This window comes from Antedon mediterranea, chromosome 1 (assembly GCF_964355755.1).
Source record: "Antedon mediterranea chromosome 1, ecAntMedi1.1, whole genome shotgun sequence".
Taxonomy (NCBI): domain Eukaryota; kingdom Metazoa; phylum Echinodermata; class Crinoidea; order Comatulida; family Antedonidae; genus Antedon; species Antedon mediterranea.
Genome location: NC_092670.1, coordinates 37,813,012 through 37,839,805, shown reverse-complemented (window position 1 = coordinate 37,839,805; position 26,794 = coordinate 37,813,012). Strand labels below are relative to the sequence as shown.

At 34.4% G+C, this 26,794-nt stretch overlaps 1 protein-coding gene and 1 long non-coding RNA gene across 2 annotated transcripts; both read right to left on the bottom strand.

The window, feature by feature from the left end:
* Window positions 1-5,332: 5,332 nt before the first annotated feature.
* Window positions 5,333-7,113, bottom strand: LOC140050296 (uncharacterized). Its single transcript, XR_011845380.1, has 3 exons — window positions 6,976-7,113; window positions 6,119-6,219; window positions 5,333-5,348 (listed from the first exon to the last, which is right to left on the bottom strand). It is a non-coding gene; the product is annotated as an uncharacterized lncRNA (long non-coding RNA).
* Window positions 7,114-12,704: 5,591 nt separating this feature from the next.
* On the bottom strand, window positions 12,705-14,848 carry LOC140044807 (cartilage intermediate layer protein 2-like). The gene is made up of 5 exons (XM_072089488.1): window positions 14,830-14,848; window positions 13,927-14,003; window positions 13,562-13,748; window positions 13,083-13,159; window positions 12,705-12,912 (listed from the first exon to the last, which is right to left on the bottom strand). Exons 1-5 carry the CDS (start codon window positions 14,846-14,848, stop codon window positions 12,727-12,729), a joined length of 546 nt encoding a protein of 181 aa, XP_071945589.1. The 3' UTR covers window positions 12,705-12,726.
* Between the last annotated feature and the right edge of the window lie 11,946 nt (window positions 14,849-26,794).

Genomic DNA, 26,794 nt, shown 5'->3' with positions numbered 1-26,794 from the left:
TGCCAGTAATCCATGTAGATTCCCTTTTTGGCGCAATCAGAAACATACTGCGACATCATATTGCAGTGAATGCTTTCATCTTCTGGATTTGTGCACACATCTTGCAAGCAGGAATCATAATACGGCCGACTTTCCAAATATTTGAAACATTCTGTTTAGATTAATTGACAATACATAATTAAGAACGTTGGTAGGGGAGCTGTACCTTGGTGGTTAACGTGCTTGCCTTCCAATCCCAAGGTCCAGGGTTCAATCCTGACCTAGTGCCAGGGTTGTAACCCATGACTCTTTCAACATAAGTGAGACTTAGTTTATAAGCACGATAAATTATAAAATAGTTTATCCATCCTGTAATTGGCAAGTTTCATGATGTTGGATGCAATGAAATTTAAAAAAAATATATTAACTTAACCCATCACTACTATAGATGGGCATGATGACATGATAACGATACTAAATATGGTCATGATACAGTATCACTCCTAGAAAGCATATCATGACCAAATATGATCATTATGGCATATCACTACTAAATATGGGCATTATGGCATGATATAATTCCAAATATGGGCATTATGGCGTGATATCATTACCAAATATGGGCATTTTGACGTGATATCATTACCAAATATGGGAATTATAGCATGATATCATTTTAATATGGGAATTATAGCATGATATCAGTACCAAATATGGGCATTATGGCGTGATATCACTACTAAATATGGGCATTATAGCGTGATATCACTACTAAATATGGGCATTATAGCGTGATATCATTACCAAATATGGGAATTATAGCATGATCATGGGCATTATGGCATGATATCATTACCAAATATGGGCATTATGGCATGATATCATTACCAAATATGGGCATTATGGCATGATATCATTACCAAATATGGGCATTATGGCAGGATATCATTACCAAATATGGGCATTATAGCATGATATCACTACTATAAACATGACTATTAGCTTTACCTGAAAGGGCTCCTGCACTCTTGAGAGGTTCACACCTGTCTTCGGCAGTTTGTTGATGACTCTCCTGCCAGTTGCACGGTAGAGTTAAAAGTGAATGGCTATTTGAACAACCAGCAACAACTTTAGTCTTACTAACAAACTCACTAATATTTTCCTCAACATTCCCTAAAAAAAATAATAATTAAATCTTGTTTTCTTTCATAAAAGTAAAAAGATGTCTTGGAGAACCCACAAAAAAAATGTTTTACCATTTCAAAAGCATGTTTTAAGAGAGTTTTTACATTAAAGGTGGGCATTGGATGAGAGAAGCCCTTAATCAATGTTAGGACCAATGAAGGTGCTTTAAACAGTCCTGGCTTTGTTAAAAACCTGTTAGTGGCAGTAATTATCGCTGTTGGTTTCGATTGAATAAAATAAAATAAAATAAAATTGTTCCCCTAAAGGAAATAATTCTTCAATTTTGTTGTTGTTGAATATGCCATTTTAATGTCACATAATAGTTATCCACTTAGAATCGAAAAAAAAAATGTACTTAACCTAAAAAAACTATAATTTAAAGCAAAAAATAGTCAAATTGGCTGCCAGCCAATGGGTTTGTGGTTGAATTGAACCATTTATTTTGTCATTTTATAAGTGAAAATCATTCATTTTGTCCGTTTTTTTTTTCAACAGAAGTGATTAACTTTATTAAATCTACAAAATAATCTATTCAAAGTCTGATTTTATTAATCTTTATTTTTCATGTTTTTAGGGGACAATACATCTTTCACATCAGACATGACTGAATCATCTCGTCACTTATACTTATGAGAGTAGCAATGCCTGGAAGAAGAAAGTAGAGATTGTACAATGTTTTCTTATAAAATTTTTACCTGCTGGTGTCAAAAAATCGTCAGCCTTATTGTTGTTGTATGTTCCACATAATCCGCACGTTTTTCCAAACAAATCGCTCTCAACGTGAACCTCTATTTGTGTATTGCCATCATACAATAGTGAAATACCATCATTCAACGACACCTACAGTATGATATGATATTATATTATACCGCACGCATACGTGTTCATTTTTCACATATCCATAACAATTTTAATTTAATGTCTCACGCATTAGCCACTGAAGTTGCCAGGTATATATTATGCAATCTAGACACAGTATTGTACAATATAGCTAAAATAAGGTGCAAATTTAAATTGATATTTATGTACTTGCATGTACTATCATAGCTCCATGCTACTATAATGCACAATTATCAACCTACAGGCTTTTCACTTCATATTTAGCTCTGTCTACACTATCAAAGTTTTTGTGAAAAAAAATGTGATGTGCCCATATATGGACATGATGATGTCATATCACTATTAGGGTTCATCACACTTTTTTGTCAAACAAGTTTGATTGCGTATATAGAGCTTTAGAGAGTTATGACTTTCTTCTAAAGCTCTGTCCACACTATTAAACTAGTTTGACAAAAAAAAAGTGTGATGTGCCCATACAGTATATGGGCACATGGCATTTTTTGTCACAAGTTTGATAGTGTAGACAGAGCTTAAGTTTCACTCATTCATTATGACTGCCAAATGCATTTTTAAATTTAAAGTAAAAGAATACCAAGATACCTTGATTAAATTGTCAATCTTTTCAACAAACAATCCCGGCAATACATGTGGAAAAGACCCTATTTGAAAGTTGTTCACATAAGCCCTAGCACCTTCAGACAACATAACTTCATTACCGTCCTTAATGATTGTAAGTTTCTTTGTGCACTGGGCTAGAAATCCGTCAACTTCTGGATGGCAATGTGTGTTTTGTAACAGTATTTGGTAATCCCCTGGGTCGTCGTTGCAGTCTTTAAGGAGATAGTATTCGCAGTCGCCAATGAATTCATAGTGTTTGTTGTCAAAAGTTTTGTACGACCAAATACCTGATGCCCAGCAAGTAGCTATAATTAGAAAAGAATAATCAAATGTATAGATACAATATTTAAAATGGATGATTAATTTTGGTCACTCAATCACATTACTTAAAGATATATTGTCCGTCTAAACATTTTTTGTTGTTGAATATGCCAATTTAATGTCACATAATAGTCATTCACTTTGACCAAAAACTGGATCTAAAAAAAAATTATTTACCTAAAAAAAAATGTAATTTAAAGTAAAAAATACTTAAATTGTATGTCTACACTATCAAACTAGTTTGACAAAAAAAGTCTGCTGTACCCAAATATGGTAGTGATATGTTTAAAAATGGTAGTGGTATGACATCATCATGTCCATATATGGGCACATTTTTTTGTCACATAAAGTTTGATAGTGTAGACAGAGCTTTAAGAAGTGTTGATGGTTACAACAACCGACGACCTTTGACATGAAGTAACTAGATCGTCACAAATCAAAAAAAATAATCAAATAATAATAATAATGAAAATAATAATAATAATCAAAACAATAATTATAATCAAAATAATAATAATAAAAATAATAATAATCAAAATAATAATAATATTTAAATTAATAATAATAATCAAAATGATAATAATAATCAAAATAATAATCAAAATATTCAAATATCGCCATCAACATACCTCCACAGAGCTGGTCTATGCAGTCGAATGATCCACTTCTACAAGTGCTGAAATAGAAGGTGATTATCAATTATGTAAATATGTACAATAAATTGCATGTGCATTAATGAATAAAATGAAAAATATTAAATTAAATAACTGCATTTGTCAATGTCATTGAATTGTAGTTTGAAAGCTTGAAGTGAAGACATTGACTGGGGAATGTAATGGACTACGTTCTTACAGAATGGCTCACTTGCATTGCAGTTAATATTCTTAAGCTCTGTCTACACAACCAAACTTTATGTGACAACAAAATGTGATCTGCCCATATTTGGACATGATGATGTCAAAGCACTACCATATTTGGGAATATCACTACTATATTTGGGCACATCATCCTTTTTTAGATAGTTTGATAATGTAGACAGAGCTTTAGTAATATTACTAGATCGTCTTGAGAAAGGTCTAGCTGATGCTGCCTGCATGACCTATTCTGACAGAAAACCATATGGCATGATTGTAATAAATTACCATTCCCTAACATATAGAGTAACATAGTATTTACATGAACATTCTAGAATAAGATGTTTTGATTTAAGAAACCATGTATAATTAATAAGATCAATCAGGAACATTCCAGAAGTGCTATTAATAGAAACTGTAATCATGTAATAATGAGAAGTATAAAGAATGATCCAGAAGGATAGGAACATCTTGTATATAAAGGGATGTAAAACTATTGTAAGGTTGTTGGATTAGAGGTTGGATATTATATTGTAAAGTTATTGTGAAGCTGTTGTTTACTGGATTGTTAAAAGTTGAAGTTGAATGAAATTAAAGCTTTGTTTTGAGTTATTTTACAACTTTGTGGATTTTGTGTGTATACTTTTAAAGTATTTTCAACCGCTCGGAAACATACGTGAGAGGAGTTCGTGACAATGATAATAGAATATTCCTTGTACAGTATATTGGTCATTTTTCAAAAAAATCTCTGTACTAAATATTCCAGCACACTTACCATTCTTTGCATTCAGTATCAACCACCTCATTAGGTTGAATTATATCATTGCCATAAAAACATGGGCAATCGCTGCTTGGTACACAAACCCCATTATGATGCAAATGGCCGCTTTTGCATTTACATCCCTCTAAACAAAAATCAGCTTCACAGTCGCCATCTTCATGTTGACAGGTACCGCCACAGGTACTCTCACATGGTGAATACTCCTCAACCAGGCTATCACAATCAAAGGCTGTAACGAAAGCAATATAATGATGTGTCATACATTTAGAATAGTAAAGGCCGTTTGAAGTAGGCTCTGTCTACACTATCAAACTTTATGTGACAAAAAAATGTGATGTGCCCATATATGGACATGATGATGTCATATCACTACCCTATTTGAGCATATCACTACCACATTTGGGCACATCACACTTTCTTTTTTTTCACACTAGTTGATAGTGTAAAAAGAGCTTTAAGTAGTTTTTGCCATTGCTGAGTATATATTTTGAGATATAACATAAAAAAACTGCTTGTTCCTTTTGTAAAATTGTAAACTTTTGCTAGCTTTCCAAATTCGATAAAAATCTGATTCTTAAAGAGAATAATTATTACATTATACAGGACTTACGACAGAGACCAGCTGTTCGCCAATATACATTTGTACCACCTCTAGAGCTTTCCAAAGCATATGCAGCAAAATCGGAACAAATGCAATCATTAATATTACTGCTTTCACAACTACAAATGCTTTCGTAACAAGCTTCAAGATAGTAGTCCGATGGAACTACCTAAAAAAAAAAAGTTATTTTTAGTTCTATAAATATAAACTGTAATATATATTTCAATAACTTGCACCAGAACAAATAAACAATAAACTTTGGTGAAATAGTTTCATTTTTTTTATAGTAAAATAAAAATATATTATATATTTCAATGAGGGCGCGTGGCACAGTGTGTTGAACGTTGGATTACTGATCGTGGTTTGAATCCAACTCTCGCTGCATTGCTTGTATCCTTAGGCAACACACATTACATACATTTGCCTCTCTCCCCACCCAGGTGTATAAAATGGGTACTGGTTAGATCAAGACACAAGTTTGCACTGATTAATAGCTGCAACATTATGAGAGTATGTTTCTGTACATGTTTGATCCAAAAGATGACCAGGGTAATAATGTGCAGCGCATTGAGAGCTTGCTTATAAGCGCTATATTAGAATGAACTATTATGATAGGTAAGGTAGGTAATAGGTAATAATGGTTAGTTTATGATGTAGATTAAAATAAACATACAGTATTACCAAAAAATTCTTATTCATAAGAGTTGTTTTTAGATTTTTTAATCTGAACAAAAGTTTATCAATTTGGAAATGCGCAATTGTAAAGGCCCATTTACACTAGGACGATAATGATAGACGATAAAAGACAGCATAAATGATTATCATATAGTTCTAAAACGAAAACCTTTCTAATTTCTTTTGCTTTATGTAATAAATATGCATGCTTATATATTATCGTCGATCGTTATCGTCCTAGTGTTAACTGGCCTTAACCCTTACCTCAAGGCAATCGCTAAAGACTTCCTTCAGTTTTAAGCACATATTAATTTCATCTTGGCTAAGATCTTTAAACTCTACACACGTTCCTATTATACCACATTCTGAAATATGAATTCAATACAATGAATAAAATTTATCGTATTATCCATCACTATGCACGTCTTCAAAATATAATGACATTTTCATAGATTTTTTATTCGTTTTTAAGAAGTACAGTAATAATAAATAAGAAGTAAAAGACATAAAACTGACCCAAAACAAAAAACTGAAAAAAAAACTTAAATAGCAGCGCAGGTTATATATTAAATTACACATAACTAATTGTTGTCAAAAACAAAACAAAATAAATTAAACAAAAGATGTAACATATCCCACTTAGTATCGCATGATCTTACTTAAGTCCCACAGTAATGTAAGTTATTATAAAAAGTTGTAACATATTTTGATTTAGATTTTCAGCTGCAAGATATAACTGTCCGCTATTTGATTATTGTGATTCATTTTACTACACATGTTTTTTTTTTTTTTACATATTTCACACATTTATTCACAATTCACTATTACATTTTTTTATATTTAATAGTTGACCAAAAGACGTAAAACATCTCACAAGTCTGTTAATACTTGTTACAAGGTGTTAGTTTGCAAATGTGAAAATGGCATTACTATTAGAAAGCCAAAACGGTGAACATTTTTCTATAATATCGATGATGTTACACCAAATTGTAACAAAATGAATATCATAAAAAAAATTACATAACCATAACTTACACTATATGTTTACTATATGCAGAATAATTTCTAGAACAAATTAAGACTGACAAATCATAATTTTATTTTGAAAATGGGCAAATTACCTGCACTTTCTACATTCCAATTTTTAGCCATGGTAAATGGATCAAATGTTGCTGGTGTAACACCATTATGGGTAGCATCATTTGATGGTAACCCATCATAGTTTCCACACATCCCATTAACACTTAACGGTGAACCGGTGATAAAAATTTCAACCAAGTCGTTTCGGTTCCAGATAACTTTAAACAAATTCAGGTCATCAACCACAGTAACGTAATGAGAGGAAAATGTGATTGAAAATGGACCGGCAGTTTCTGTTTTGTTGATGAGCTCATTGTTGTACATAACACCGTCACTTCTCAACTGTATGGATTTCGAGGTCCCATCATAATTTTCTTGAACAATAATAGACATGGAATCAGTGTAGTCAACCAAAATCTGAAAAACATCTCCATCTTTGTTGTTGTCCAACTCATCATTTTGTACCAAAACATGACGACATTCGCTGTTAATGGAATAAACGAAGCCATCAAATGTGCGGTAATTCTGCTTGTCCCATACAGTACAAAAATCCCCTGAAAAATAATTTTTTTTTTTTAAATGCAACACATCAACAAATTGATAGTACATACTGTATAGACGTCTTATTAATTACTAATTAATTAATTAATTAAGAATTTATTTTCTGTATCACTGTACGATATTTAATTTTAATAAGATGTTTCTATTTTTATAGCAATTTTAACTAATTTTTAGTTATTTGTAATACAATTCATTTCAGTCCTTGACTGTCGTTTTGTAATATATTTTTATATACCGAATAAATAAAAAAATTAAATAAATAAATAAAATGATTAAAATTATGCAAAATGTAAACACAAAAATAACCCATACTAATTAACTGCTTTGTGAAGTACTTCCACTCACTCTAAAGCTCTGTTTACACTATCAAACTAATTTGACAAAAAAAATGTGATGTGCCCAAATATGGTAGTGATACTTATATATGGTAGTGGTATGACATCATCATGTCCATATATGGGCACATCACATTTTTTTGTCACATAAAGTTTGATAGTGTAAACAAAGCTTAAAACATGAATGTAAAGCTCTGTCTACACTAACAAACTATATGTGATGTGTATGTGTGTTTGGTAGTGATATGACACCATCATGTCCATTTATGGGCACATCACACTATTTTTGTTAAACTAGTTTGATAGTGTAGACAGAGCTTAACATAAAGAAATTACTATCTTTTTTTCCACCCTGAAATGAACCTTCCAATGGTTTGAGTAGCAAAGATAAACAATTTAAATACATGTTACTTGCCACTTGGCGGAAGACTGGGTTCAGGTCTGTATCCACTATTAACTGAAAAAGAAGATATATTATGAATAATTAATGAAAAAGTTACATATGAAGTAAATATACATTTATTGTATCAAATTGATATTTATAAGACAAATATTATTTACAAAAATATGCATTTTTATACAAGAAATAAAAGTGTGTGAAATCCCAACAAAAGATAAAAAAATATCTATTAAAATGAGAAAAAACCTGGAAGTGTTGAGAGGTGTAGCTTATTCGAAGTAGAGACTCATTAAAATCGGTATAGAATTTTCAATACATTTTTTATTTTTTTAGTTGGATTAAACATTTTCTAATTGTACGTGTACGTATGTATTTATTTATATTTTTCACTTGCACTGACGAAGGGCTAGTGTTGCCCGAAAGCTCTGCTAACTTTTCTGGCTGTTTTACTTTATCGTTTTGATTTAGCTTTTCGCTTTTTTTTTTGTATCTCCATTGAGATCCAGCCACTGATACCCACAGCATTGTCATTTTTTCAGTTATTTGCCTTTGGATTTATTTTATATATATATATAAACTTTTCTGGCTGTTTTACTTTATCGTTTTGATTTAGCTTTTTGCTTTTTTTTTTTGTATCTCCATTGAGATCCATCCCCTGATACCCCAACCAGTACATGTTGAATGTGATTCACAAATTGTTTGTACATTTGTTTTTCAATAAATTAAGAAATGAAAATTAAAAAAGTCTTACAAGTTCTTATTGTAAGGTATGTATTTATTTCTTATACCGTAAATCTTCTAATTGTAACCCTGGGTTATTATTCTTTGATTGTTTTTTATATGGTGGGTTACTATTAGAAGGGGGATTACTATTAGAGTAGTGGGTTACTATTACTAATCTTAAATTAGGCACCTGAAAATAGTAACCCACCCCTAACTTTTCCGGTCAGCAACTCATAGCAAAATAATAAAACAGTACGAATAAACAAATTTGGTTAAACTCTATCTTTATTTTATAAACTCAAAAACACTCAATCCTCGCCCACTGCTGAGATCAACATGCATTATCTCCTTATTTTCAAAATATGGCTGTATCATAAGTTTTTGTGACTCTAATAGTAACTCCCATAGGTTACTATTAGAGTAGTGGGTTATTATTATAGATTGACTTATAAGGTGGGTTACTATTATAAGGGGGGTTCCTTTAGAGTGTGGGTTACTATTAGAAAATTTATGGTATATATTTCATATATAAATATATATATATATGAACCAACCAGTAAATGTTGAATGGGATTCTAAAATTGTTTTTACATTTTTTTTTCAATAAATGAAGAAATGAAACATTTAAAAGTCTTACGAGTTTCGCACAAAAATCCTTCAATTCCATCTGGACACTGGCAAACGCCATCTACACAACTTCCTCCGTTCAGGCAAGGATTGGGAACACACGACAGAAGCACTAAGGAATGAAGAAAATAAAGTTAATTTATCATCATATCATCTGATGTCACAACGGTACGTGGCGCCGTTTCGTAGCTACAAAACATTCAACCTGCCTAAGTGACTCCAAGGTCACCAATGGTTTGGAATAGGCTTATTGAATTAATTTTAAAACTTAATAATTTTCAATAAAAACAAACTAAAATTTCAATAGGTTACTAAATATTTGTTTTTAATAATCTATTCATTCTTCAACTACAGTATCATTTAAAAAGAATCAAGCTAATATACATAATTTGATAGAAATACAGATCTATATAGTTATCAGCATAGTAGCATTGAACACATTTTGGTTGCGCTAGCAACCACGCTGTGCCAACTATTGTTGTGACGTCACACCGCAGAACTCTATAGTGAGGAACATATTGATCAAATGCAAAGGTTGATTTTATGCTTTTTTTTCTAAAGCTCTGTCTACACTATCAAACTTTATGTGACAAAAAAAATGTGATGTGCCCATATATGGACATGATGATGTCATATCACTAGGATATTTGTGCATATCGCTACCATATTTGGGCACATCAAAATTGTTTGTCAAACTAGTTTGATAGTGTGGACAGAGTTTAAACCACATTCATACTTGTTTAATTTCATGGAACTGATAACAACAAAATAGCTTATTTAACAAAATGGTACGGTCTTGAGTGAAACGGAACAAGTGTGAATGAGGGTCAATATATATAGGGTGTATTCACACCAATCACTGAAAGGAGCTGTGTGAAACACCACTACAAGTTCGCTCCCTCCTTGACACAATAAAGCTCTGTCTATACTATCAAACAAAAATGCCCAAATATAGTAGTGATATACCCAAACATGGTAGTGATATGACATTATCATGTCCATAGATGGGCACATCACATTTTTTGTAACATAAAGCTTAAGATCATAGCAGGTTTGTAGGACAGTGAGTAAATTGACTACACTGAACTTTACTAGTCTGAACCAACTACTGCCCGCTATGTATTCTATTTGTTTTGATTAGATTTTGCTTATTATGTTCCACTTAACACTATGGCCAACCCCTTTTAGGGGATGTCTCAATTAAAGAAACACTTTATTGGGTCCCAGTTGTGTCGTCTTAATGAAGGTCTAACTGTAGTAAAACAAAAATGTTGTGTAGTAATCTCAGAAAAACTTACATATTTCACAAAATGCACCGGTGTGTGTTGGTTCAGCACCTCCATTGCTACAATCACATGTTACGCTTTCTGAATCTGAGTTTTGACAAGGAGCGTCATTTTTGCACGGATTATTTTGTGCACATACGTCCTCTAAATGAAATATGCAGTACATATATCAAAATTGTATTTAAATTAAACTAAATCATATTTCTATTAAAATTGTCATTAAAAAACAATTATTTCAATAATAAAAACACAAAATTATTCAATTTGATGACAACATGAACAAACCAAACAAAAGGTATTGGGTATAAAATAATAATAAACCATTTGGGCACTAATCTCATTGTATAAGTGTCTTCCGACTGCATATGTTGTAAATCATTTCAATAAAACACAAAATTATTGAACAAACCAAACAATAGGTATGAATAAAATCATAATAAACCATTGGGGCACTAATGTCCTTGTATAATTACACAATGTCTTCAGACATGTTGTAAATCAAATGAAATTAGAATTTCAAACACAAGTCGAGTGGCCGAGATGTTAAGTGCTGCAAACCATTATACAATCAGCACAGGTTCACGGAACTCCTCAACCATTGTTCTGATGGTAGAACAAGTCTTTTAGGATAAGGATTTAAAACTGGAGGTCCAGTGTACACATCTGGCTCGTGTACACTCTAAAAAAACCCAGTATATCTTTCGGAAGATTAGGAGGTTACTCCAGTGTTCTGGTTCACTCAGCCCCTGTGGTTGTGGACAGAAACAAACAGGCATATCCCCGGGTATAGTCCCATCATTGACTTTTGATCTGGATGTAAGCCTCTCTCTAGCCAGTTCAGATCTTACTTTATTTTCCTGAATCTGGCGTTCCCCAAGTATAGTCCCACCCACAAAGTTAGCCCAATGAGTCATATTCTATGGGAGTGGGATTATACCACAGGATATACAGTACTGTACTTACTCAATTCACAGAGGGTACCTCTATGAAGTGTACCAGTACAGTTACACATAGAGGTATCTGATTCCGTATCGTAATTGCATATACCACCATTTTCACATGGATCATTTTTAAAACATGGATCCTCTGAAAAAAAAAATGTTTTATAACTGTTACTGACTGCACTTAATTTGGGTTAATTTTGACTAATTTTACTGGCCACTGTCCGGCACCTTCCAATTAAATCAACCATGCTGGCTAAAAACATGTGACTCGGGTATGTTCTTAGAGTTCATAGCGCCATAATACTCAGTTCAGTTTTTTTGTAAGACAAAACAAAAATGTAATCCTTTAAAAATAAAATGATAATAATTTGGCCTTACTAGTGTTATAAATTAGGAAATATTGTACAATAGAATGCATCTACACCATTGTGTTGGGTCCAAGTGGGAACAACACTTTACACTTGACCTCAGTTGACCTTACCATCACTGCAGGTAACTCCAGTAAAGCCTGTATTGGTACAATCACACTCTGCACTGCCAAGACTATCAACACATTTTCCATTATTCAGGCAAGGGTTTGGCTGACATGGATTACCTGAAAAATAACAAAACAAACAAGACTCTTTTTAGTTTGCGAACATTTTATTACCACTGAGCCTGTTTACCAGGATGCTGGATTCAATTGTAACAATTCCTCTCTACTAAAGCTCTGTCTACACTATCAAACTTTATGGGGCAAAAATATTGTATGTGCGCATATATGGACATGATGATGTCATATCACTACCATATTTAGGCATATCACTACCATATTGTGCAATTTTCTTTTGATGAAATTTGATTTTTTTTTTAAATTTAGGTTTAACAGAGAACATCCAATTTAAATAGTTTGGTATTATGTTAAGCTATAGAACTACTAACATGGACACTTGAAACGAACTCTGTAATCCAGACAGGACCAATCTGTTTGGTCAGCATTCTTACAAACAAGACCTAGACTAGCGCTACAACTGACAACCTCTCCAGTAGAAGTGTAAGATGAACCACCAATAGTTTGGCATTGAATGTCAACTGGATTCTGACACATTTGATTCGGATTCTCCTAAGATCAAAAACGTAAGAAGACATGTGTATTATTTTTTTAACTTGTTTTTACAATTACATATTTTCTGACAGTGTTGTGTGTTTCAACCATTATTTGATAAATAATTTCCAATTATTTATGATCCAGTTGGTATATTATCACAAAGTAGACATAAGCAATTCACTTACGTAGTACAAACTGGTAACAGTTTCCCAATCTCCAGTACCGGATGGATTGTCTCGGTCAAACCAGGGAGTCCATTCGTCTGTAAATACATAGTATATATAGCTATATTATAATCCCACCATCAACAATCAATTTAATCGAATTCACTTTTTTAGCATTATGGCAAGGATCTGAACTGACTGACACTAATTTATGAATTTTGTTATTGCACGACAACAAATATATCGGCCCCAGAAATGTACTGGTTTATCACCGGTACGTACTGTACAATACTGTAGTTCAGGTTCATACAAATTAGGCATAATAAATTATGTCGGTTATAATAAATTAGTGCGGAAACTGGAATGAAAAAAATTACTAAATTTGACAAAATTGTGCAATTTTCTTTTGATGAAATTTGATTTTTTTTTTAAATTTAGGTTTAACAGAGAATATCTAATTTAAATAGTTTGGTATTATGTTAAGCTATAGAACTACTAACAGTAACATGGACACTTGAAACGAACTCTGTAATCCCGACAGTAACCATCTGTTTGGTCAGCATTCTTACAAACAAGACCTACACTAGCGCTACAACTGACAACCTCTCCAGTAGAAGTGTAAGATGAACCACCAATAGTCTGGCATTGAATGTCAACTGGATTCTGACACATTTGATTCGGATTCTCCTAAGATAAACAGCGTAAGAAGACATGTGATCATGTGTATTATTTTTTTAACTTGTTTTTACAATTACATATTTTATGACAGTGTGGTGTGTTTCAACCATTATTTGATAAATAATTTCCAATTATTTATGATCCAGTTGGTATATTATCACAAAGTAGACATAAACAATTCACTTACGTAGTACAAACTGGTCACAGTTTCCCAATCTCCAGTACCGGATGGATTGTCTCGGTTAAACCAGCGAGTCCATTCGACTGTAAATACATAATAGTTTTAAACAATTAGCTCTGCACGTTAGTTTTTAGTTCAAATATTCAAAACATAATTTATGCAAATTATTTATATGCAGATTCATTAAAGCTTGCATATTTTATAGGTGGCGTTTAACTTCCGCTCCACACGTCATCCGTCGGTGGTGTGGTACGGCGGTACGCAAGAAAAAAAAAACAAAAAAAATAGACGGGGAAAGTGGAGGCACGCGCGTGTGCGACGACGTTGTTTTTTATCATTCGATTCCAGAGCTTTCCCTCTTTTTGTGTACAGAGAGGCAGCTTGCCGTGTTTCTGATTATCTAGAGCGTAGCTAGGCCCGACAGCACAAAGTGAGAGGTGTTATATTCGATCTAAAATAATTCGATGTTAAAATAGTAACTTGCACAAACAAAAACTAATCAGGAGTAATGTTTTAAACTCTACCAAGAAGGAATATATTTTGTTCAATGTGTATTTTGTATAGACTACTATAGGCAAGGCGGCCTAATCAACTCGCGTGGTGGTGGTGTGTGAATATGTTGTATATTGTATTGTGTGTCACCACCAGCGTTGCCAGCGATACAATTTAAACTATGCCATAGCCTGTCTCAAATTATGCCAAATCCCCAACCAAAATGTGGCCCTAATTAGCACCACCAACGGTTGCATTTCTAAACAACGTCTGTAAAACCCAAACTGACACAGGGCCTAAAATTGTATCCAAAGTCGTTCAAAATTTATATTTTTAGTTTTGTGTGTAATAACTGTCATATAATTCCCAATATCTGGGGTGCGAAAATGGTAATGGCAAAAGTCATCAACGCCCAACCTGCTACAGCCACGGACATTTTGAATTTAAGTTGCTGAAATATGTTCGGAAATCATAGCATAAAAATCTATCCAAGACCTCAGCCCCACAATGATTGGGAACATTTTGAAAAATAGAGCTGATCGATGGCCGGAAATGGCATTTAATTTCAAATATTAAATAAAAATATATTTATTAGTGCCTCCAGGATCTTAGCAAATCATGGTCCGAAAATGGCACTTATAATTTAAAATAGGAAATAAAAATATATATAACAAGACCATGATTGGAGCTGAGGTAAAAAAAAATTGGGGAAAATAGAGCTAAAAAAAATTTGCTAAAATAAATCTTAAATTAAATAATAACAAAAATACTCACCTTCTTCATTTGCTTGTCTTATAGTTGAAAAAAGTATAGATAATAACGAATGTGAAAGAATTACACATTATTAGGCCTAAAACAATTTTGCTGTTTTTTAATATGTTAAAATTAACAAAAAAGATTAGGCCTACAACATATACAGGAGGCCTACATTAATTTAATCCATTCTCTTCCATGGCCTCCGGTTGATTATTTTAACGGGTTTTAATTTTGTTTTCAGAGGGACAATCGGGAATATTGGGATATTTGCTTTCATCATGTTCTTTTGTCCATACTTATCGATTAAAATTCGATACTCTGTATGCAACTAAACACGCGCCTGACTGTTGGTCAGACTTTTAGACGTAATTTCATAGCATCGTGCGTTTCACACATTTCAACAATCTTGGAAAGCGCGCATACCAACAGTATTGCTACAGTAAGTTTTATTTTTGATTAATAAGTATAGCGATATAAACAATACTAGACTTATTAGTAAGATGTTTTGCCCTACTCTGACGTAATACTAAGATTGCTCTGATGACAAAGGGTTATATTTCGAGCCCAAGTAAGCAGCGGGTACTACATCAACAGTTTGTACATTGTTTGTAACTACTGTGGAGGTAGCTTTGCGTCAGGGTGTTGAGTAATAATATTGGTCAGATGTTTTGCCCTACTCTGACGTAATTAATTAAAAAGCGTGATGTGCCCAAATATGGCAGTGATATTCCCAAATACGGTAGTGATATGACATCATCATGTCCATTATGAGCACATAACATTCGTCACATAAAGTTTGATAGTGTAGACAAGGCTAAATAACTCACCAAACTTATGTCCAGTTTCCCCCAGCAGATGCAATAAGTCTCTATACGTTTCTTCCAATTGTTTCTAAAAAAGCATCAGACACTTGGAATCAGTATTTTTTGCCCAACCGGAATGATTATTATAACTATGATCAAAGAACTTATAACACATAAGAATCTCCTGTTCTTCAATTTGCATTCAAAACACAGTATCGGAAGTACAGGGTTAAAAGGTCAAACTGGGCGACGCCATTTCACAGAGCATGGAGCAGCTCGCGTAATTTTTTTTTCCAGGACGAACGTGGGCAGAAATCATGAATAATTCATGATTAATTAGGATAAATTTAGGATAAATTTATTGAACGAACGCTTTTGTATCAGCGGCACACGTTTATAAGACGGTGCGTTCATTTACAAGGCAATGTAAAAACAAAAAGAAAAGTATCAAAAAATAACATTTAAGTCTTAACTAAGAAGCGAATTATACAAGTAAAATGAAATTAGTAAAAACAAGGTAATCTTACATATCGAACAATACTTAACCTATATGATGGAGTTAATGTTATTATCTATTTATTATCAGTATTATTAATATTTTCAAGTTTTAAGCGAATATATTATCATTATTATTACTAAAAAAATATATATATATATATATATATATAATTGCTAATTGATTTATTATACTGTTATTATTAAAATAAATGCAACTTTTATATGATTATTTGTTCTTATTATATTTAATATTAATAGTTATATTTGTAATTTAATTAAATGTGATACAATTTTTATTATACTATTTAGTCTTATTTTTAGTACTGTATTATTTATTTATTTTATTTAGATTTAGGTTACATTATATAATTTTGAAGAAAAAAAAAAAAAAAAAAAAAAAATAAAAAAAAAAAAAAAAATAAAAAATAAAAAATAAAAATAAAATATATTATTGAATTAGATAAATGGTAAAATAATGTTAGTAGATAATATGGTGGGCGGTAAATATTTATATATTATATAATAATTATGACATAATAGGGAACATTATAGAGGGCGCTGTATAAGAATGCAGAGAGATTAAATAATTAGTGTAAACAACGTTTGCCAACCGAAATGTTTGGTCTAGTGGTAAAGGCTTTAACCTATTACGCTGAAGCCCTCGGTTCGAGGTCTTTCATGAACATGTTTTTTTTAATAGTTGAGAGAGATTATTTAGAGGGTTAGGTTTAGTATATTAAGGAAGTAGATCAGCTATCTTTCAATTCTTTATAATAAAAATAATTAAGGTAATGAATTATTCATGACTTCTGCCCACGTTCGTCCTGGAAAAAAAAACACGCGAGCAGCTCCCCCTCCTCTCCAAACTAGGAAGTCAATTACTCTACCCCTCCTAGAGTATTAGCAGATCCCCTCTATGATTTTGACTTTCTAATTTGATGCGGGCGCCCTACTCCTCAGTCAATTACTCTATACCCCCTAGAGCATTAGCAGAACCCCTCTATGATTTTGACTTTCTAATTTGATGCGGGCGCCCTACTCCATGGCTCACAATGGCGCCACCCATAGCTCTATTCTATCCCACAATGCCTTTCGAAATTGTTACGCGCTTCGGACGAACAGGAGATTCTTGTGTTATAAGTTCTTTGCTATGATGCATTATTAGCAGCAGAATTTTGCAAAAGCAATGTTTTGTTCTGGTTTCTTCTAAATATTGAAGCGTGCATGTGATAATATTGATTAGCGTAAATCAAATTTAACAAAATCATTTGTTTGTAATATTCACGGATGAATTACCTTGAAACATAAATATGAAAATATATGGTGGGAGGGAGGAGTAAGGGGAAAGTAGAAATAGTTTGTTATAAATATTTCGTTTACTTAATATTGTTTAGGCCTATATTGGTTTTTTTCTCGCCAATACTTCTATATATATATATATATATAGTCTCCTGATGAGTGAGTTGCACGACTCACGAAACAAGCCTGTAGAGACCAAACTGTAGTTTTTACTTCTTTTCCAGACTCAACGTATATTTTAGCTCTACTTTACCGTATTGAGCACTTTCTAGACGGTTACATTGAACCGAACATTTATATATATATATACTTCTATATATATATATATATATATATATTTTTTTTTTAATTTGTAAATTTTGAAGAATGTTTCTTTGATGTATATTCAATCAAATATATAAATACAAAAATGTAGAAATAAGTTAAGTCTTAACTTATTCCTCCATCAAATAGCTATAAAAAGACAAACTGAACATAATGACAATGAGATACAAAATGATAGTAAAAGCTAACGAAAACAGCCATACATAAATTATTTTTGCAAAAAACAAGTTAGTTCGCTAATTTTTGGTTTTAGCACAAAGAACCACTAACTCATGGATATTCAAAACCAGATGAACATTTTTAATCAGCCATACAACATACTTATACCATTTTTATATGGCGCGGCGCCAAACAAATGAATTTCAAGGCGCATTTATAGATAACTAAAACTAAATTTTTAGAAAGAAATTGAGTTTTTCACTAGGTTACATACTAATAGACAATACTTACGTCCTCTTGTATTCGTTGATCAGCTATCGACGATTCAGCTACGGGTGCCTCGGCATGATGGACATTTCGCTCGTGTAATTTTCTTTGCCAACTGCTTCCGAAACAAGCGAGTCCAGCTGATAAAATCAGGTAAGTTTGCAAAACAAACCACTTCATCTTGTCTGTCGCGCTTTGGTAGGCTCTTCGTCCGCATCATCCGTTTTTATACCAAATCATTTTATCAATTAGTATGCAATTCGCAAAAGGAGTCAATTAATTGGTTTATACTTACAACAAATTATAATACATTGTTGTGATTGGTTGAAACTTTACAGAGTTGTTGTTACGTCATCATATGTTCATTGGTCACTGTATATCATGTGTTTAAATACATAATTTTGATTGGTTAAAACTTGGTTGGCATATTGATTATTTCTATCTGTAGGTTTGTGTTAAACACTGCGCACGCGTAGATGCTTTTATATACATGATCTGAGACGATACGAATAAATTCGTATCGTCTCATGTATTAGGCGTCATCTACAAATTATTTCAGACCACAAATCAGCGTCCAGACGCGTTTTCTATTGTTTACCCAAAAACGCGTCTCAAAACCAGTCTGATTTGGCTGCGTCTAGACGCCAATATGCATGTTCGACTATGGCCCCGCCCCTATATACGACTGACTGGTGATAAAACGTGCTACATACAAGTTAATTCATTGACAGCGTGATATTAAATTATTATTTATAGCAATAACTTTATATTATCCTTTTTGACTCCATGCCATGACATATTTTAATCAGTTTGTGGTGTTATTTTTTTAAAAATCCATAACAAAATACAGTATCCACAATGTTTGATTTTTAAGCACATTGTAGATTTTTTTTTATCGTGGTATCCACTGTATCGGTCGTGCACAACAAGCGGTAACAAATCAGTATTCGTCGCCTCTGACCTACTTTTACGTGTACTGGTTTTACCTTGTTTCAGGCCTTTGCGCCTATGCAGTATCGCCCGTGTAAGATTGAAATGTGTCCGTCATTTAAAAGTGTCCGGGCGGACACTTTTCAGCATTGAATAGTGTCCAGTTGCATTTTTCAACGGGTTCGCGGGCGGTTTTCAACAATATTGAATGCTGTCCGGCCCGTTTAATAATGTATGACCCACGTATTGAAATGTGTCCACCATTGAATATTGTACGGGGAAAAATATTAGGATTCAGTTAATCCCTTTACCTAAAGACACCTCAAATAGCGACCATTATATTTTTTATTATTCACTTCAAATTGATATGTCTGTTCTGGTCTGTGAAACAACAGGTTTTGTTATAAGGCCTAAAAAAAATTTTTTGTTTGCTGTCATCCGCCGCCCCTAATTTCGCCAAAAATTAGGGGCGGAGATAAAGAAAAAGTGTTTTTTTAACGTTGAGGGCGCTTTTAAAAAAAAAAGATTTTTTGTTAGTTTTTTTGGCCGAAAAGGTGTAAATCGAGTGTGCGAGGATGGAACAATTAAAATAATAACGTACCGTATATTTCGGTGTATAATCGCACTTTTGACACGCAAATATAACCTCTAAATTAAGGGTGCGCGTCTTATACACCTAACATACTTGCCTCACCACACAGAGTGTACACATATCGCCGCACCTCGTTTGGCTAGGCCTGGGCTTTTGGTAAGGCCTAGGCCTGCTACAGTGTACTAACGTAACAGCAACCTGCTTCTGCCTAGTTTTTAAGGCATTTTAGCGTGATGTTTGCTGTCATCCGCCGCCCCTAATTTCGCCAAAAATTAGGGGCGGAGATAAAGAAAAAGTGTTTTTTTAACGTTGAGGGCGCTTTTTTTAAAAAAAGATTTTTTGTTAGTTTTTTTGGCCGAAAAGGTGTAAATCGAGTGTGCGAGGATGGAACAATTAAAATAATAACGTACCGTATATTTCGGTGTATAATCGCACTTTTGACACGCAAATATAACCTCTAAATTAACCCATTGACCCCTAAGTTTATTTTGCTCCCCTGGGACCCAAAAAGCATATGTCATATAATTAACCCTAACTTTTTTTCTAAACACAGACATTAAAAAAATTAAAAAACAAAAATAATGCAAAGGACATTTTATTTCCAAATATGTTATCAAATTTGTGTTACAACTTATTTTGGCGGAGTATGGATTATGCAAATTTTAGAAATATTTTAGGAAAATTATTAAAAATTTGTAATTTATCTTTGACTACCAAATGCACAAAAATTAATAAATATTTCATAATAAAACTCATCTCTTCATCAGAACCTATTTCTTCTCTTCAAAATAAGACCAAACTTGACCATTATGAATGACCGGTTTCGAAATTATGAAGAAATTAGTAGACTGACTCATCCGACGATGACCATATGGGGCCTAGGCCTATCGGGAGCCGCCCCGAGAGCGTCCTCGCCGCTGTTTGTTCACCGGGAATGTTAAAAAAAACATCCCGAAAGCGACTTGGAATTCGCGATTCCCACGCGCACCGGCATCCCTCGGGAGCTTAGTCCGCTGTTTTAGACGTGTAGCTTGCAGAAAATTTGACGAAAATGCGTCGAAAACTTATGAAATTAAAACAAGTTTGGTATCAAAATGTTTGTCAAAAGTTATGCTTCAATAAACTGACCTTTGCGCAGAGTTTGAACAAATATTTCATGCCCATAATGCATCTGACATGTCAGGGTTCATATTACAATCAAAGGTAAACAATATGGCGCGGCCCTTGTGAGGACATCTTCACGACTTTTCTCCGGTAGAAAAATCACATTTTTACATGGAAATATGACGATTTAGACACTGTAACTGATACATAATCTTTATTTATTATACATTTATTGTATACAAGCTTCAAAATAGTGATTATTAGAAATAAAGATGGATTTTAGACGATTTTACGTTGTATGTCTAGGCCTAGATTCATTCAACGCGCCTGTCGCGTTTCGAACAGCGTGCTTCGAAAAACGGTTATATTTTCGAATTTTATTTTCAAACTAACTTCAACAATTGTTTTTATATATTTAGAAGCATATTTTTTAAAAAAAAGTTGTGAGTAGTTTGTATAATTTGTTGTTACGATTCATGCACAGCAAACTGCGCATGTAAATTCGATTTACTTTTTTTTTGTTGAAAATTTGTTTACAATGACCTTGACTTTTAACCTTTTGAGCGCTTTAAGCGCTTATCGTGGTGAATCGGTTAAGGGTGCGCGTCTTATACACCTAACATACTTGCCTCACCACACAGAGTGTACACATATCGCCGCACCTCGTTTGGCTAGGCCTGGGCTTTTGGTAAGGCCTAGGCCTGCTACAGTGTACTAACGTAACAGCAACCTGCTTCTGCCTAGTTTTTAAGGCATTTTAGCGTGATGTTGTACTAAATATGATGAAAAGATTTGTTCATTATGGAGCTGTTTTTGGCGCTCCGATAAAATTTCATTTGTAAACGTTTACGATTGGAATAGTATTATAGATACGCACGATCGCCGACCGCCGTACCCCCAGCGCGAGCGAGCTCTTCTTGGAAACCACATGGCGTACAAAAGGATCGAGCGAGGCAGCCAACACGCACGCACGTGCGGTGGTCCGGTCATGCACTCGATGTTGCGGGTACTGGTACTGGTACTGGTTCAAATAACCGTCTCACAGAGACATCTGGTAGCCATTGACTTGAAGTTGGCATGTGGATGTGTTACTTTTAAATGTAGGCCTACAGTATGAGAGTGACTACTACCAAATTACACAGTCAAAAAACAACTTATAAAACAGTTCATATATACAGTTAAAACATTGCTGGGAATTATAAATTTCTGTTGAAGCAGGCTCTAATGAAGTTGCATCTAGTAAGTTGACTTTGTTGTACAACTCTATCAAGTAACAGCAACTTGTTGCGAAACTCATGAATAAAGTTACAAGTTAGAAAGAACTGACGGGATGGGTGACTTCCCTTCTTGTGTTGAGGCTGGGCGCGGCCAAGCCTAGGTGAGAAAAAACATGTGTTGATGAAATATAAAGTGCGTCTTATACATCGACGATATACAAAATACCGATATTTTACTCTCATTTAGGGGGTGCGTCTTATACACAGGTGCGACTTATACACCAAAATATACGGTACACTAAATTATAAAATATTTAATTAGGCCTGCTAACAACGACCTAATGCTAGGCCTACTGTGTAGCTCGTTGTTTTATTCAGTGTGTTTTGTTACTCTCAAATTCGCGTACAATTAACAGAGAAATTAACATTAAAAAAAAAAAAAAAAAACTTTTTCCCACCCGCCCCCTGCCAAAAAGAAAAACAGCAAACAAATATTTTTTATGCCTAATTTGATAGACTATTTCTCCTGATATAACAATAAATAATAATATTTATTTGGATCGACAAGTTTTGCGATTCAAGTTGATATTCTAAGAAATTATAAATACCCTAAATGGGAGTTGAATGTCCAGTGGCATAATTGTTACAGGATAAAGGTTAGGTTGTGACAGTCGAGGGACCTATTTTGTTACCAATGAAAACTTTCCGGGTGGTTGTAACCATTTTCAACAGCTGGTGTTACACTATTCAATGCTGAAAATTGTCCGGTGGACACTTTTAAACACCGGACAATGTTCAATCTTACACCCGCACAACCAGGTGAACTTCAACGAACAGGCCAAATATAGCTTACGGGGGGGGGGGGGGGGGGTGGCTATGTAAGTAAAACGAGCATCACTAGGCTAGGGGTCAGGGGGAAGCGTTATAGCGTAATTTGAGGCCGTTTTAATAAGATTTAGGGTATTCAACTTTTTCCATTTTTTATGGTACATAAATAAAATACTGTGTGAAAAACACGTTGCGATGACTGTAAATACATTCTTTCAATTTTAAAAATGAAGTTTTTAAAGTTAAATATGCCTAAAATAGAAAATATACGCGAACGTAAAACCAAGGGCCAAGAAGTATATCGTTAATCGCAGAGACTGGTTACTGTCTGGGGGTGCGAAAATTGTAAATGCGCGAGACGAACACCCATGGGCTGATCGGTAAGAACATTTTGAAAAATAAAGCTGCTAGGTCCCCGGAAATTGCAATTATACATTGATATATGAAACGAAATTATAAGTCTACAGAGAACCAGCCAACCGAGGTTGGGATGGAGCTAAGAACATTTAGAAAAGTTGTGCAATCTGGAAATTGGATTATAGTACTTCGAAAAAAAAAATAAAAATATATAAGTAAGGACCAGCACTACCATTAGGGTTGAGCTGCTAAAAAAGTTGTGAAAAATAGAACTGCCAAGTCCCTGGAAAGAGGCCCCTATTGATTTTACACATTCCACACTCTTGAATTAATTAAGACTGTACCTCCTTTATATAACAACTGGTTCATTTTGTGGGTTTTGTGGTGGGGAATAAGAAAGTTTTATAGCCTGTGTGTTATCTAGAAATTCTGTGAAATTGGATAGATGAGTCAGTTTAAAGTAAGCAGTTGTGTTATACTGTAATTAATAAAAGCACTTTGTATTGGAATGCTGTGTTTCATCGATTTTGTAGCTGAAATTGAGAACCTAGGTTTAAGTTATTATAGTTAATATTTTGTGAAGAGCTACAATTGGTGCCGTGACATATTTTAATCTACAATGGAATATACTGTATTGGATATATGACAGGATATGAAGATACCCGATGTGAAACTGTTCACCCAGAAATTTCGCCATATGGGAGAGAAGTGGTTACTATACTACCCCGTTGAGACCGGACGTGTCTCCAAAGCCTAGAAACTCCAGGCCAACCTCGGTTACCAAGACCAGTTCAGGGGTATAACACAGCGGTAAAACCATTATTACCGGTGCCAAAATCAGTACAAATTTACACCCCGGCACACCAACTAAAAGGAGTACCAATATTTACGAGACAATCATCCAACCTACTGATTGAGGATTGAACCAGAGATGTACAGCATATATTAAGTTGTAGCAACATGCCTAGTCACCTACAGTTGTCAACAGTTGTTAGAAATCTGGGAGGAACTGCACGGAAGCTGGTGTTAAACCTTCCGAGAGAATGTCGGACACCTGAAAGAGCATTCAAAGAACTGAAAGAACAATTCGGAAATGTGTCCTCTGGTGACCCCTTATCTGATTTTTATCAGAGAACACAAAGACAGGGTGAGTCAGCTAGTTTTTATGCAATAGAAATAGAGGCAGTGTTTAGAGATGTGGAGGAGAAACTTGGGCGAGGTCCCATGTATGAAAGGGATCGAATGTTGACACAACAATTAATGCGGGGAAAGTATGACCAAGAAGTAGTTGCACGAATAGCGTCCATGAGGCCAAGGTCAATGACATTTCGTTCTGTACTATGAGAGATAAAACTACTGGAACGGGAACGAAAGCAACAACCGTGCGCACCACACCTAGCCCATCCCATAAAGGTTAATTATTTGGGTCACATTGTATCAGCCGAGGGGATTCATGCCGACCCTGCTAAAACAGCACAAGTCGACTACTGGCCCACCCCGGTTGACCGCAAACAAGTTCTTCAATTTTGGGGATTTACCGGCTACTACAGACGGTTTATCAGCAGCCAGTATTCGGAGATAGCTGCGCCATTTAATATGCCCTAACGTGCGGTGACCCACGACGAAAGAAAAAGAATGGAAGAAAGGCAATGAACGCCAAACCATCACCATTTGTATGGACTTCAGACTGCGACAAAGCATTTACACATCTTAAACACCCTAATAACTTTCGTGAGTACCTAATTGGAAATCACTGATAATAATCCGTTGTTGGATCTGCCCCTGGGGATCCGTGTCTGTATGTCCAACCACAATTGTACAGTGTCAGGCCCACGCCAGAAGCAAATCTCGTACCGACAACACTGATGCTGCTGGGGACCCAGTGCAAGCCCCTGATGTTAACACAAATCATGGTTTTGCGGTCGTCCCTAATCTTCTCAAGGGGACATATCACGTCTCCATGGTGAGGACGATGTACTTGACCGAGTGATATTCTTCCGGCGCAATCAAAAGCCATCAGCAGCAGAGCGTCGACTTGAACATCCGAATGTCATCTGTTTACTCAGACAATGGAATCGCCTAAAGTTCATAAACAACGTATTATATAGGACCACCAATAACAACACTGGAGAAGCATGTTGTAGTGAATTTATATAGTCGGTTCCGAGCGTATGCTTTCTCTGGCGTATTAAATCCACGAGACCGTACACACTGACTGCCAAAATGATTTCACATACAAAAAGTATACTGTATTCAACTAAACTTTTATTTCTCGTAACTCAGTCTACACCTTTCATATACTCTATACAGAACATCTTTCTACTATGATCTTATATTCTTTTCTCCACTAATAATATCTATAACATTTTACTACTTATACTTGACATGCAAATTAGGGGCTTCTGAGGAGGATCAAAATGTTGCCTCAAAAAGTTTCCCACCAAAATTATACTATTCTGATTGGCTCATAAATTAAGCAGACCTAGTCTGAAGCATCCTTATCTAACCACAGGAAATCAGATTTATTAATATTATGACACATGTGATCAGCTTGTATTACCAACGTCTAAACACAAACTTGCTTTTGAACACCTGCATGAACATCGGGCATTTGGGTTATGATCGAACCATCGATATGATTTATTGGCCTAAGATGGCATCTGACATTAAGACCTGGTGTGACACATGTCATCGAAAAACTTCACCAAATGTGAAACGTGCGCCTCTCGTGAATATTCACACAAACGAACCAATGGAACTACTATGCATCATCGACTTCCTTGGTCTGAAACGGTCGAAAGGAGGCTATGAGAATGTTTTAGTTATCACCGATCATTTCACCCGATATGCCTTAGCGTACCCAACAAAAAACCAGACGGCTGAAACTGTTGCCAAGGTACTATTTCAGAACGTATTTAGACATTATGGTTTCCCAAAACCTATATCCACTCCGATCAAGGGCGTAATTTTGAAAGCGCAATAATTAAATCTGTGTGCAAGGTCGCCGGAATAGCAAAGTCACGTACTACACCCTACCACTCAATGGGTAAGGGAACTATGGAGAGATTTAATAGAACACTAATCGACATGCTGGGTACACTCCCACTTGATCGTAAACAGGACTGGAAGGAATACGTTGGCGATATGGCATACGCATATAATTGTACGAAACACGATTCCACGGGTTATGCACCATTTTACTTATTAATGTTCGGTCGACATGCCAATCTACCAATATTGATGTCATG

Excerpts from the sequence above, each read along its gene's own strand:
- LOC140044807 (XM_072089488.1), bottom strand. Across the intron at positions 13,749-13,926 it reads CTGTGACCAGTTTGTACTAC|GAGAATCCGAATCAAATGTG; the intron begins GTAAGTGAATTG and ends TGTTTATCTTAG. Across the intron at positions 13,160-13,561 it reads TTTCAAGTGTCCATGTTACT|ACGAATGGACTCCCTGGTTT; the intron begins GTTAGTAGTTCT and ends ATGTATTTACAG.